The 13762-nt window shown below is 46.0% G+C and overlaps 2 protein-coding genes across 2 annotated transcripts in view; one reads left to right on the top strand and one right to left on the bottom strand.

Annotated features, from left to right (window-relative positions):
- Positions 1-1009: 1009 nt before the first annotated feature.
- Positions 1010-2585, bottom strand: LOC142246390 (uncharacterized). Its single transcript, XM_075319439.1, has 2 exons — positions 2440-2585; positions 1010-2338 (listed from the first exon to the last, which is right to left on the bottom strand). The coding sequence occupies exons 1-2, from the start codon at positions 2526-2528 to the stop codon at positions 1165-1167; spliced, it is 1263 nt and encodes a 420-aa protein (XP_075175554.1). The 5' UTR covers positions 2529-2585; the 3' UTR covers positions 1010-1164.
- A 2649-nt stretch (positions 2586-5234) lies between these two features.
- The window catches only part of GRID2IP (Grid2 interacting protein), a 78302-nt gene continuing 69774 nt past the window's right edge, over positions 5235-13762 (top strand). The window contains exon 1 of the mRNA XM_075318283.1: positions 5235-5816. Within this exon, the coding sequence (XP_075174398.1) occupies positions 5238-5816 (579 nt within the window). The 5' untranslated portion in view covers positions 5235-5237. The remainder of the gene's footprint in view (positions 5817-13762) is intronic.

The raw sequence follows: 13762 nt of genomic DNA, 5'->3' as shown, positions 1-13762 counted from the left end.
ATGACAGGAAACAGTACTTTAATAATCGGCTAACTAAAGCAAGACGTTATGTGGAGTGTGCATTTGGTATTTTAGCTAACAAATGGCGCATTTATCAGACAACGATTCAGTTGCAGCCAACCTTTGTCACATCTGTACTCAAGGCTACCATTGTGCTTCACAATTACTGTCGGATACATGAAGGAGGAACTTATGTGGATGATGAATTTCAGATAAACCATGTTGTTAATCCCACAGGTGAACCTATGTCTCATAATTCCGTGACATCTGGTTTACAAATTAGAAATTTATTTACTGATTACTTTAATTGTTTTGATGATAATAATAATAGTGATGATTGTTAAGATTGTGATGGTTTTTTGTTGATAAAAATATCAAATTATTTTATTATAGGAACTTGGTTAATTTTTCTCAACATCTCTGAGCTTAAATCAAACAAGTATTAAAGGGGAAATGCGTTATTCATAAACTGACATTTCTGTTAGCAACATGGTTTTCTGAATGTTGTATGTATGTGTATGTACATTTCTGTGTTAATATCATGTTTTAGGAAACTTATTTGTAACTTACAACATTAATAATGTTAATCGTCTATTGAAAAAATGCTATATTATTATTAAATATCCAAAATAAACATGTGTTTTTTCTTCAAAAACATAATCTTTTATTACGAATAAGCATATCAATCCATAAATTAAGGATGTTATTTTTTCACATCCACATTAAAAATGTACATATTGTTCATTTTGTGTTAAATTTTTCAAAACGAAAATTTTAATGCTAATCTTCATAACATACAAAATATACTTTACATACAAGAGTCATTGTAAAGAAAATGTGTGCATTGCTTACAATGTTGAAAAATGTCGGCCAATTAAGTTGCTATCATGTTGGACATTGACATAGACCAAAAAATTGTAAGCTGTGTTTTCAGAATATTAGAACTAATCTAACCATCAAATTGGTTGGGTAAAACTGTGTTAATTCATTTCCAAACATAAAGGCCATAAAACATATATGTGATCCGTCACTAAGTATAATCACACATTTTTTTGAAATCTTTTCAACTCTGAGTTTGCACATTTTTGGAAATCCCTCTTTTTTAACATTTTGACACATTCATCAGATTTGTTGTTTGATTGTTAAGATTAGCAAAAATGTGCATCACAAGTCAACAAGATCTTCTAGTGAAGTAACCTGAGTGTTGCTGAGTATGTTGTTTTGTGTGGCCTCAGAAATGGTATTTTCAGGAATGGAAACAGTTGTTTGCTGAACAACATTCCTATTACTAGCTACAGTAGTGTGTGGAACAGTCTGTTGCATGCTGGTTTGTCCCAACACATTGGCTGTGGTTGAGTAGACCTGTGGATCTACATGGGTAATTGGGTATTGTGTGTGTGTATGTTGTTGACCTTGAGGATAGTTGACTGATGTTTGTAAGTGTGGTGTAGGTAACATAGTTGAGATTGGATAATGAGGCATCATGAATGATTGTGGGTATGTTGAACCTGGAAACAAATTAGGTAAACCACCAATATTTGTGGGTTGAGTAAAGTAACTAGTAGTTTGAGTTGGTTGTAAATTCATATAGTTCAAGGGTTGCTGAGAGGTAGCACTTTGTACTGTGCTTAAGGCACCAGTATTGGTTGCAACATACCCTTGTCTAATTGGTGTTGGGAATAACGTACTTGAAGCCATTGAAGGTTGTCCAGATTGTTGTAATAGTGGATTATTGACTATTACAGTTGCCATTGTTGTTTGTGTTGAAATTGTGTTTTGATTGTCTGTTGTGTTTGGGACTGTATGTTGTTGCATAATGGTACGCCAATTTTCTATGGCCTCATACACTCTCACTGGTTCCTGTTCTGCCTGACTAGCTGACAGTAGGGTCAGCATAGCAGCTCTTACACGTTCCTGTCTATCTGAAGGAATTTTGGTTAAGCTAGTTGATAAAGAGCGACAAAAACGCTCGGCATCTGTTTCTGGAATTAAAGTGTTCATTATGTGAATAATGCGTGTGTCAATTATTTCCGGTAAGGATCTCATTTCCTCAGGTCTGCGGATTCTTCTTGCACGTAGAGGTTGTGGTGCAAAACGTGGAAGTACATTTGTTTGTGTTGCTTGTGTAGCTGGTGTGGTTGTTTGTTGGGTTGATGAGCCTTGGGTGTTGGTTTGTGCACTCTCTGTCCCACCCTCATGTGATTCAGTTGCTGCATCTTGTTGAGTCTCAGGAATTTCAATGTCTTCTCTGGCAGGTTCTTGTTCTGATGCTGAGGTGGCTGTAGCAGAGGGACCTGCTGTTGGTTCATCATCAGATTCGTCAAGATTATCCTCCGTTCTATAAGAAATGTAAAAACATATTACAATCTTAACATTTATGTTTGTCCAATTTGCTTCAGGGGTTTATTTTTTTTTTTTTAAAAAAAAAAAAAAACTTACTGTGTAACTTCTAAGATGGGTGCTAGGAAGCTTATTTGTTCATAGTAGACATATCTGCGTTTGCGGCCTTGGCTGGATGAGGATGGCATAGGGTTGTACTCCCTTCGGTACTGATCACGGGCTGAACGCCAACGCCTTTTTACCAAGTCAACTGGGGACAATTAACAAATATGTCACTTGCAACATTCTCCATAAATCTGCACACATTAATTTAAATAATGTTTGTGAAATGTAATATACAATTTAACACAATTATGTTGGTCAAATACTTAGGATGAAATATAATTTATTTAGATATTCTTCATTCAAAAACATGTTTAGACATTCACACAAAAACAAATAATATTTCTGAATAATTATATTTTAAGTCATTGTCATCTATATTTAAATTATAATTCGGTGTTTTTGCAATGACATTTGGCTAAAAATTACTCGAAATATTATTTGCTACATGTAGGTAATGATATTGACATGTCATTTTAATCAATTATTTTTTAAAAAAAAAAAAAAAGAAAAATTTTCAAGTGTGATACTAAATTTTGACTAATCCAACAGGGAATTTAAAAACACATGACAGTTTAATCAGTTAATTAAGTAAATTCATGAGGAATTCCAAGTCAGATTACAAATTTAAGTATACTTCGATTTTTTACACTGATGAAAGTTTGGTGATACTATGAAAAAAGTGTACAGGAACTCAATATATTGAGTAGTACATACACCAAATCTTCTCATAGGATTTTACACTAAAAGACAACATAACTATGCCAAAACAATCACAGTTTGAAAGTATGAATAAATCCAAATATAGATATTAAATAAAAAAATATAAAAAAATACAACAACTTACCATATTTAGCACGCTTTGCAGGAGAACATCTAGACCATGCATTATTGGGGTACACTTCCTCAGCTACTTGATTCCAATGGCGATCAACTGTCAGTCGGTCATGGTAACCATCTACACGTGTATCCCATAATGGTGGGTGAGTCTCGACAGCTGTTATAAGTTTCTCCGTGTCCACCCGTGGTGCCATTATTATATTTCGAAGACGAAAGTTTGCTCAAAATAGATCTTGCAATACACAGAACTCCTACTTCTTGCTTGCTCACTCCTTCTGCAAATGCACAGTTAGTTTTGTGCAAGAAAATATGTTAGCAACGCCACCTGAAAGTATTTCAGAGTGTAACAAACTTTCTAATTAAAACACGGACACGGACCACACGGATAGCATACGGAGGCCATCCGTATCACGTACGTGTAAACACGGACCCATAGGATTTAATGGATCCGTGAGGACGTGATGCCGGTGGAAAACGGACATGTCAGCGCTTTTTCGACACGCACAAACGTACGCACGGAACGGACACACGCTCCGTGCGCAAACACTGACGTGAGGCTTTTTAGATTAAAAATAGTATGTCAACATCAGCACGTGTCTCCGGTACGTGCAAAAAATGCCAAAAACGTACCGGAGGCACGGATGTGTGGCACAGGCCTAAAGTAGGGTAAAGATGGTGTAATCATTAATACAGGAAAGGGTTCTTTACATTTAGAGTAGTGAAGCCTTTTTTCAATATATATGGAAAACTGCGTGATTTTGTGGAAAGATGGTGTTATTAATATAGGAAAAAAAAAATCTTTGCAGTTAGAAGAGTAAAGCCTTAATCAATTTTTATAGAAAGCTGCTTTTTTGTGGTGTAATCATTGCTATAGGAAAGGGTTCTCTACAGTTAGAGTAGTGAAGCCTTTATCAATTTGTATAGTAAGCTACCTGTTGCAGTGTGATATTCAATATAAGAAAGGTTTTTTTTATGATTAGAATAGTAAAGCCTTAATCGATATGGGAAAACTCCTTACAGTAGTGTAAAGATGGTGTGATCATTCATATAGGAAAGGGTTCTTTACATTTAGAGTAGTGAAGTCTTTAGCAATACTATGGAAAACTGCCTGATGCAGTGTAAAGACTGTGTAATCATTGATATTGGAAAGGGTTCTTTACAGCTAGGATAGTAAAGCCTTTATGAATTTTTATGGAAAACTCCCTATTGCAATGTAATGGTGGTGTGATCACCAATATAGGAAAGGGTTTTTTACAGTTAGAGTAGTGAAGCCTTTATCACTATGTGTGGAAAACTGCCTGATGCAGTGTAAAGGCGGTGTAATTATAAGTATAAGGAAAGGGTTCTTTACAGTTAGAGTAGTGAAACCTTTATCAACTTGTATGGAAAGCTGCCCAGTGCTACTTCTGACTTTTCACTGGTGTCCTTGGTTGACCAAGAGCTGCCAGTAGTAGTTGGTTCTGATGGTTTTGGCCAGACTCTGCCTATTATGTAAGGAGTTTCTCTGTCCCCTTGCAGAACCATGTTCTGATTAATAGTCTTTATTCATCTTCGGACCTGTTTTTCATCCTTTTCGGGCTGTTACCATTGCTCTCGATCCAGGTAGTGGATTGCAGCATATATATGTAAAGGTTATTTAATGGATTGCATTTTCGGAGTTAATAGTATATGTGTGTGTGTGTGTGTGGGGGGGTGTCCTCTATTTAGGATCTTAGTCTGTTTTCCAAAAAGAACCGTGCTTATATCATCCTTTCCCCCTCTGACCTGCTTTACAAAGTCACCCCATTAATTTCATAGGTGTAATACCTTTTTTCACCACCGGAGGAGCTGCAGGGAAATCAATCACTTGCTGAATTTTGGGGGATCGCCCAGATTTTGATGCATTCTAACAAATAGGGACACTTTTTAGCTATAGTAACATCGATTTTTTTTTTCCTGTCCCCACAGTTATATCAATGCCAGTCACTAACGAGGGTTGGCCAGAAGCATTCGGCTTTGGGTTGGGCGGTTCTGGTCCCTGTTACATTTTCTGGGTGGAGGATGGCAGCAGCGCCCACGCCGCAGGACTGAAGCCCGGAGACCAGATTTTGGAAATCGAAGGACGGCCGGTGTCGTCTCTGACCTGTGAAGCTCTGACCAAGCTGGGTCAGGAGTGTCTGACTGTGCCGCCAAGTATTGGGGTGATATCAAGAGTCCAGTACGTGGAGGTGTCCAGAAAAGTGGAGGAGGAGGAGGCCGGCCTCACGCTCAGCGATGGTAGACCCCTGCTGGTGGCCAGCGTTACTCCTGGATCCCCTGCCTCCTACGCCGGGGTCAGAACCGGAGACTTGCTCCTTGAGGTTAATGGGGTCCCAGTGACGGATCTGACCGACGCGTCCCGGATAGTTTCTTCTCATGGGGAGGACATGATACGGCTCGGCCTCTTGTGCGTTGGTCGAAGGCAGAGACACAGCCGGGTGTACAGTGCCAGTGGGAGCAGATCCGAGACCACAAGCCAAACACAGAGGCTCAAAGCTCAGGAATTCAACCGGACGGTAAGTGGTTAAAATATCCTTCCAAAATTTAAAGGGGTTGTTTAGAATTAGAAAAAAACATGGCTGATTTCTGCCAGAAACAGCGCCACCCCTGTCTGCAGGTTGTATGTGGTATTACAACTCAGTACTAGTCACTTCAATGAACCGTGTACAGGCGTGGTGCTTTTTAGAAGGATGAAGCCATGTTTTTCTGACCCTGAACATTCCCTTTAATTTAAAGGGATTGTCCACACACAACTGTCCTTTTTGGTGTGGAGGCTCCTCCAACTCCAAGATGATTAGATGTAAAGTTAGAATTAATGCCGTCTGTATTATAGAGTGTGATGGTATAGCCAGGGACCGGGGCTCCTAAACTGGCCCTCAGGCTACCGGGGGGTCCTAGCTGTCTCTGATCCCAGGGCTGTACAAGAGTAGGGCAAGGAAGGCGGCTCAGACATCATCACCGCCAGATGTATCTCTGATCCCAGAGATACATCTGATGGTGATGATGTCTGAGCCGCCTTCCTTGCCTTACTCGTATAAAGCCCTGATCTAGTATTCTCTCACCCCAGGGGACGGCTGGGACTGAAGTGGTCGAACCCACAGATAAGGACAAACAAGGGGAAATCAAAACTCAATCACACAGCATGCTCACACAGAGGTATTAGGCTACATGCGCACGCTGCTTTTTTTCCTGCTTTTTTGCTGCTTTTTTAGCTGCAGTTTTGTTGTCAGAACTTTCTGACATTTGACTTCCCAGCAAAGTCTATGAGAAGTCAGTTTTGTCATGCGCACATTGCAGTTTATTTGTCAGCGTTTTATTTGTCAAAGGTTTGTGACAAATAAAATGCAGCCTGTTCATTCTTCCTGCGTTTTTGTCAACATTTGTCACAAAAACGCAGCAAAAACGCAGGGTGTGAAAAACGCACCAAAAACGCACCGAAAACGCACCAAAAACGCACCTAAAATTACATGTGTCTTTTGTGACATTTCCAGGCTCTCTCTGACAAGGCGCAGTTTTGGCTGCAGTTTTGGCTGCAGTTTTGGCTGCAGTTTGTGAACACAAAAAGATGCAGCGTGCGCATGTAGCCTTAGGCTATGTGAGCACGCTGCGTTTTTTTGACGCTGCGTTTTTGGAGTCTAAAAACGCACCCGCGGCAAAAATGCGCAAAAACCGCATCGGTAAAAACGCATGCATTTTTACCGCGTTTTGGTGCGTTTTTGGCTGCGTTTTGCTGCGTTTTTGATCTCTGCATTTTTCTGCATTTTTCCAATGCATTGCATGGGGGAAAAACGCATAAAGAAGGGAATTTTGTTTACTTACCGTAAATTCCTTTTCTTCTAGCTCCAATTGGGAGACCCAGACAATTGGGTGTATAGCTATGCCTCCGGAGGCCACACAAAGTATTACACTAAAAGTGTAAAGCCCCCTCCCCTTCAGCCTATACACCCCCCGTGCTGCCACGGGCTCATCAGTTTTGGTGCAAAAGCCAGAAGGAGGAAAAAATTATAAACTGGTTTAAAGTAAATTCAATCCGAAGGAATATCGGAGAACTGAAACCATTTAACATGAACAACATGTGTATACAAAAACAGGGGCGGGTGCTGGGTCTCCCAATTGGAGCTAGAAGAAAAGGAATTTACGGTAAGTAAACAAAATTCCCTTCTTCTTTGTCGCTCCTTATTGGGAGACCCAGACAATTGGGACGTCCAAAAGCAGTCCCTGGGTGGGTAAATAATACCTCATAATAGAGCCGTAACGGCTCCGTCCTACAGGTGGGCAACTGCCGCCTGAAGGACTCGCCTACCTAGGCTAGCATCTGCCGAAGCATAGGCATGCACCTGATAGTGTTTCGTGAAAGTGTGCAGGCTCGACCAGGTAGCTGCCTGACACACCTGCTGAGCCGTAGCCTGGTGTCGCAAGGCCCAGGACGCTCCCACGGCCCTGGTAGAATGGGCCTTCAGTCCTGAGGGAACCGGAAGCCCCGAGGAACGGTAAGCTTCGAGAATTGGTTCCTTGATCCACCGAGCCAGGGTTGACTTGAAAGCTTGTGTCCCTTTACGCTGGCCAGCGACAAGGACAAAGAGTGCATCCGAGCGGCGCAGGGGCGCCGTACGAGAAATGTAGAGTCTGAGTGCTCTCACCAGATCTAACAAGTGCAAATCCTTTTCACATTGGTGAACTGGATGAGGACAAAAAGAGGGTAAGGAGATGTCCTGATTGAGATGAAAGGACAGAAAAGTGGGCAAGGCAAATGGCCAGGGAGAAAACCCCTGAGCAGAGCACCACGACAGGAATATTTTCCACGTCCTGTGGTAGATCTTGGCGGACGTTGGTTTCCTAGCCTGTCTCATAGTGGCAATGACCTCTTGAGATAATCCTGAAGACGCTAGGATCCAGGACTCAATGGCCACACAGTCAGGTTGAGGGCCGCAGAATTCAGATGGAAAAACGGCCCTTGAGACAGCAAATCTGGTCGGTCTGGCAGTGCCCACGGTTGGCCGACCGTGAGATGCCACAGATCCGGGTACCACGACCTCCTCGGCCAGTCTGGAGCGACGAGGATGGCGCGGCGGCAGTCGGCCCTTATCTTGCGTAACACTCTGGGCAACAGTGCCAGAGGAGGAAACACATAAGGAAGCCGAAACTGCGACCAATCCTGAACTAAGGCGTCTGCCGCCAGAGCTCTGTGATCTTGAGATCGAGCCATGAATGTTGGGACCTTGTTGTTGTGCCGTGACGCCATTAGGTCGACGTCCGGCATCCCCCAGCGGCAACAGATCTCCTGAAACACGTCCGGGTGAAGGGACCATTCCCCTGCGTCCATGCCCTGGCGACTGAGAAAGTCTGCTTCCCAGTTTTCTACGCCCGGGATGTGAACTGCGGATATGGTGGATGCTGTGGCTTCCACCCACAGCAGAATCCGCCGGACTTCCTGGAAGGCTTGCCGACTGCGTGTCCCACCTTGGTGGTTGATGTAAGCCACCGCTGTGGAGTTGTCCGACTGAATTCGGATCTGCTTGCCTTCCAGCCACTGCTGGAACGCTTTTAGGGCAAGATACACTGCCCTGATCTCCAGAACATTGATCTGAAGTGAAGACTCTTGCTGAGTCCACGTACCCTGAGCCCTGTGGTGGAGAAAAACTGCTCCCCACCCTGACAGACTCGCGTCCGTCGTGACCACCGCCCAGGATGGGGGTAGGAAGGATTTCCCCTTCGATAATGAAGTGGGAAGAAGCCACCACCGAAGGGAAGCTTTGGTTGCCTGAGAGAGGGAGACGTTCCTGTCTAGGGACGTCGGCATCCTGTCCCACTTGCGTAGGATGTCCCATTGAAGTGGACGCAGGTGAAACTGCGCGAAAGGGACTGCTTCCATTGCTGCCACCATCTTCCCCAGGAAGTGCATGAGGCGCCTCACGGGGTGTGACCGACCTTGAAGGAGAGATTGCACCCCTGTCTGTAGTGAACGCTGTTTGTCCAGCGGAAGCTTCACTATCGCTGGAAGAGTATGAAACTCCATGCCAAGATATGTCAGCGATTGGACCGGTGTCAGATTTGACTTTGGAAAATTGATGATCCACCCGAAACTCTGGAGAATCTCCAGAGTAACGTTGAGGCTGTGTTGGCATGCCTCTTGAGAGGGTGCCTTGACCAGCAGATCGTCTAAGTAAGGTATCACTGAGTGACCCTGAGAGTGGAGGACCGCAACTACTGTAGCCATGACCTTGGTGAAAACCCTTGGGGCTGTCGCCAGGCCGAACGGCAGTGCCGCGAACTGAAGGTGTTCGTCTCCTATGGCGAAGCGCAAGAAGCGCTGATGCTCTGGAGCAATTGGTACGTGGAGATAAGCATCCTTGATATCGATCGATGCTAGGAAATCTCCTTGGGACATTGAGGCGATGACGGAGCGGAGGGATTCCATCCGGAACCGCCTGGTCCTTACGTGTTTGTTGAGCAGTTTTAGGTCCAAAACAGGACGGAAGGACCCTTCCTTCTTTGGAACCACAAACAGGTTGGAGTAGAAACCGTGACCCTGTTGCTGAAGAGGAACCGGGACCACCACTCCTTCTGCCTTCAGAATGCCCACCGCCTGCAGAAGAGCCTCGGCTCGCTCGGGAGGCGGAGATGTTCTGAAGAATCGAGTCGGAGGACGAGAGCTGAACTCTATCCTGTAACCGTGAGACAAAATGTCTCTCACCCAACGGTCTTTTACTTGTGGCAGCCAGGTGTCGCAAAAGCGGGAGAGCCTGCCACCGACCGAGGATGCGGTGTGAGGAGGCCGTAAGTCATGAGGAAGCCGCCTTAGTAGCGGCACCTCCGGCGGTCTTTTTAGGGCGTGATTTAGGCCGCCATGCGTCGGAGTTCCTCTGATCCTTCTGCGGCCTTTTGGACGAGGAGAATTGGGACCTGCCCGCACCCCGAAAGGACCGAAACCTCGACTGTCCCCTCCTCTGTTGGGGTGTTTTTGGTTTGGCCTGGGGTAAGGATGTTTCCTTTCCCTTGGATTGTTTGATGATTTCATCTAATCTCTCACCAAACAAACGGTCGCCAGAAAATGGCAATCCAGTTAAGCACTTTTTGGAAGCCGAATCTGCCTTCCATTCTCGCAGCCACAAGGCCCTGCGTATTGCCACCGAATTGTCAGCTGCAACCGCCGTACGGCTCGCAGAGTCCAGGACAGCATTAATAGCGTAGGACGCAAATGCCGACGTTTGAGAGGTTATGGACGCCACCTGCGGCGCAGACGTACGTGAGTGCGTCAATTTGCGCCTGACCAGCTGAGATAGCTTGGAGTGCCCATACGGCTGCGAATGCTGGAGCAAAAGACGCGCCGATAGCTTCATAGATGGATTTCAACCAGAGCTCCATCTGCCTGTCAGTGGCATCCTTGAGTGAAGCTCCATCTTCCACTGCAACTATGGATCTAGCCGCAAGTCTGGAGATTGGAGGATCCACCTTGGGACACTGAGTCCAGCCCTTGACCACGTCAGGAGGGAAAGGGTAACGTGTATCCTTAAGGCGCTTGGAAAAACGCTTATCTGGACAAGCTCGTTGTTTCTGGACTGCCTCTCTGAAGTCAGAGTGGTCCAGAAACATACTCTTTGTACGCTTGGGAAACCTGAAACGGAATTTCTCCTGCTGAGAAGCTGACTCCTCCACTGGAGGAGCCGAGGGAGAAATATCCAACATTTGATTGATGGACGCAATAAGATCATTCACTATTGCGTCCCCATCCGGAGTATCAAGGTTGAGAGCGGCTTCAGGATCAGAATCCTGATCAGCTAGCTCCGTTCATCATACAGAGAGTCCTCTCGCTGAGACCCTGAACATTGTGATGATGTCGAGGGGATATCATAGCGAGCTCGCTTAATCGGTCTGGGGCTGCGGTCCGTGTCAGAGACCTCACCCTGGGATCCATGAGACACCCCGGGAGGACATTGCTGTTCCAACTGAGGGGAACCAGGGGACAATGATAACACAGTGCCCCTGGCTTGAGATGCCGGCCTGGACTGCAAGGCTTCTAATATCTTAGCCATAGTCTCAGAAAGTCTTTCAGTAAAAACTGCAAACTCCGTCCCTGTCACCTGGACAGTGTTAACAGGTGGTTCTCCCTGGGCTACCCCTAGCAGAGGCTCCGGCTGAGAAAGTGCCACAGGGGCCGAGCATTGCACACAATGAGGGTCAGTGGAACCTGCCGGCAGTATAGCCGTACATGCTGCACAGGCAGCATAGTAAGTCTGTGCTTTGGCACCCTTGCTATTTGTGGACGACATGCTGTTGTCTCCTCTGAGCAATACAGGAGGGTAAATAGCCACAAATCAACAGTGCACCATACAGTGTAAAGTATAGACTATAATCATATAAACTATAAATACACTTCTGCACTAGTGGGGCCAGCACCACAGGTGCTGCTTACCGCCTGCGCAAAGCGGTTGTGTGGGCACCAGAAATCCTGCCTGGGTCTCCCTGAGCTTGTCTCTCCTCTCCAGCGTTGGCAGAGCTGAGAGGAATGGCTGCCAGCGTCCTGAGGAGAGGAGGGAGCCGTGGGCGTGACCCAGAAAAGTGCGGGAACTGGTGCCCCACTGTGCAGAGTGAGGGGGGTGGAGTATGCAAAGCATGCTCCAGCCCTCAGTGCTGCCGTCCTGTACAGCGTCCCGCCCTTCCCCTGATTGGCAGGGCTGGGGGCGGGAAGAAAACGAGACTAGGCCGCAAAAGCCGGGGACTCGAGTTATAAGCGCGGCCGCCGTATAAGCGCGGTCGGCGCGGAAGTCCCCGGCGCACTAACAGTCCCAGCCGCGCCGCAGTGATAACCATGGCAGCGGCGGTCAGCGCGGCAGTCCCCCTACACGAACACACTCAGCGACGCTGAAGTGTGTAATGGCACAAACGCAGTCAGCGCTGCTGTCCCCGGTGCACTAGCACACCCAGCAATGCTGGAGTGTTGCTGTGCGCGGTCCCCACGGGGACACAGAGTACCTCAAAGTAGCAGGGCCATGTCCCTGAACGATACTCGGCTCCTATCCAGCATGGTCCTCAGGAGCTGTGGATGGAGCACGGTCTCCTGTGCCTGGAGACCGAAAGGATCCCACTTCACCCAGAGCCCTAATTGAGGGATGGGGAAGGAAAACAGCATGTGGGCTCCAGCCTCCATACCTGCAATGGATACCTCAACCTTAACAACACCGCCGACAAGAGTGGGGTGAGAAGGGAGCATGCTGGGGGCCCTGTTATGGGCCCTCTTTTCTTCCATCCGACATAGTCAGCAGCTGCTGCTGACTAAGCTGTGGAGCTATGCGTGGATGTCTGACCTCCTTCGCACAAAGCATAAAAACTGATGAGCCCGTGGCAGCACGGGGGGTGTATAGGCAGAAGGGGAGGGGCTTTACACTTTTAGTGTAATACTTTGTGTGGCCTCCCAATAAGTCTGGGTCTGGGTCTGGGTCTCCCAATAAGGAGCGACAAAGAAAACGCAGGTAAGAATTGACATGTCCATTTTTTTTTAAGCTCAAAATCACAGCTTAAAAAAAAGGTGGTGTGCAGACAGCAAAAATGAAAACTCAGACTTTGCTGGGGAAGCAAAGTCATGCAGTTTTCAGCGCAAAAATGCCGCGAAAAATGCACTGTGCGCACATAGCCTTAGACAACAAGTGATAAGGAGGAAAGTAAGAGCAGGGAGGAAACAACAATACGATGAGAGAACTCCATGCACAAAGCAATACAATCACCAGCAGGACTGGGATACAACAGCAAATGGACCAGTCTAGCTAAAGCTATAGCCGGCATAGGAAGACAGGCTCCTCCATCTTGAAAAGGCGGAAATTGACTGTGATAGGTCTCCCACAACATGTGATCGAAGAGGTAAGAAGCCCGATCACTAATGAGCATACAGCTGGTCAACGCCTGAGCCTGTCTGTGTAGGAGGCATAGTGAGGAGTGTCAGACTCTGCAATGTGAACAATGACAAATGCCGCCATGACACTCGGCGTGTTTAGAGCCAAATACCGTGTGACAGTCTCATTGGTGACCATCTGCTATGTGGTGGTGCCCAGTCCACCACAGGAAGATCGGCTATATACAGTAAGGATGGAATCGATCTGTAATGGGCGTCTTGTGAGGTTAAAAAAGGTCCCATTTAAATGAATGTCCCTCAGCTGCAATACCAGACACAGCCTATGGTCAAGAGTGGCGCTGTTTCGGGGAAAATTTTGATATCACCCCTTTATCATCAGTTTACCTTTAGAGCTTGTAATTGAATCCATCGTCATCATCACTCAGAGGTCTGTACATCGTGTAACGCTCCTCATCATCTTCACCTCCCTCCATCCATGAAGAAAGGTTTTAGTGAAATGTACTTGACCACAAGACCTAGTGAGCGACCGCAGAGAGGTAATATAGACCTGGGCTCAGAAATTAGCAGAAGTGCTGCGTACAATCAATGTAAGATCATGAATCGGCTCACAGCGGA

Source organism: Anomaloglossus baeobatrachus, chromosome 7 (genome assembly GCF_048569485.1).
Source record: "Anomaloglossus baeobatrachus isolate aAnoBae1 chromosome 7, aAnoBae1.hap1, whole genome shotgun sequence".
NCBI lineage: Eukaryota > Metazoa > Chordata > Amphibia > Anura > Aromobatidae > Anomaloglossus > Anomaloglossus baeobatrachus.
The sequence above is the reverse complement of the archived record's forward strand: the minus strand, read 5'-3'. Positions and strand labels throughout refer to the sequence as shown.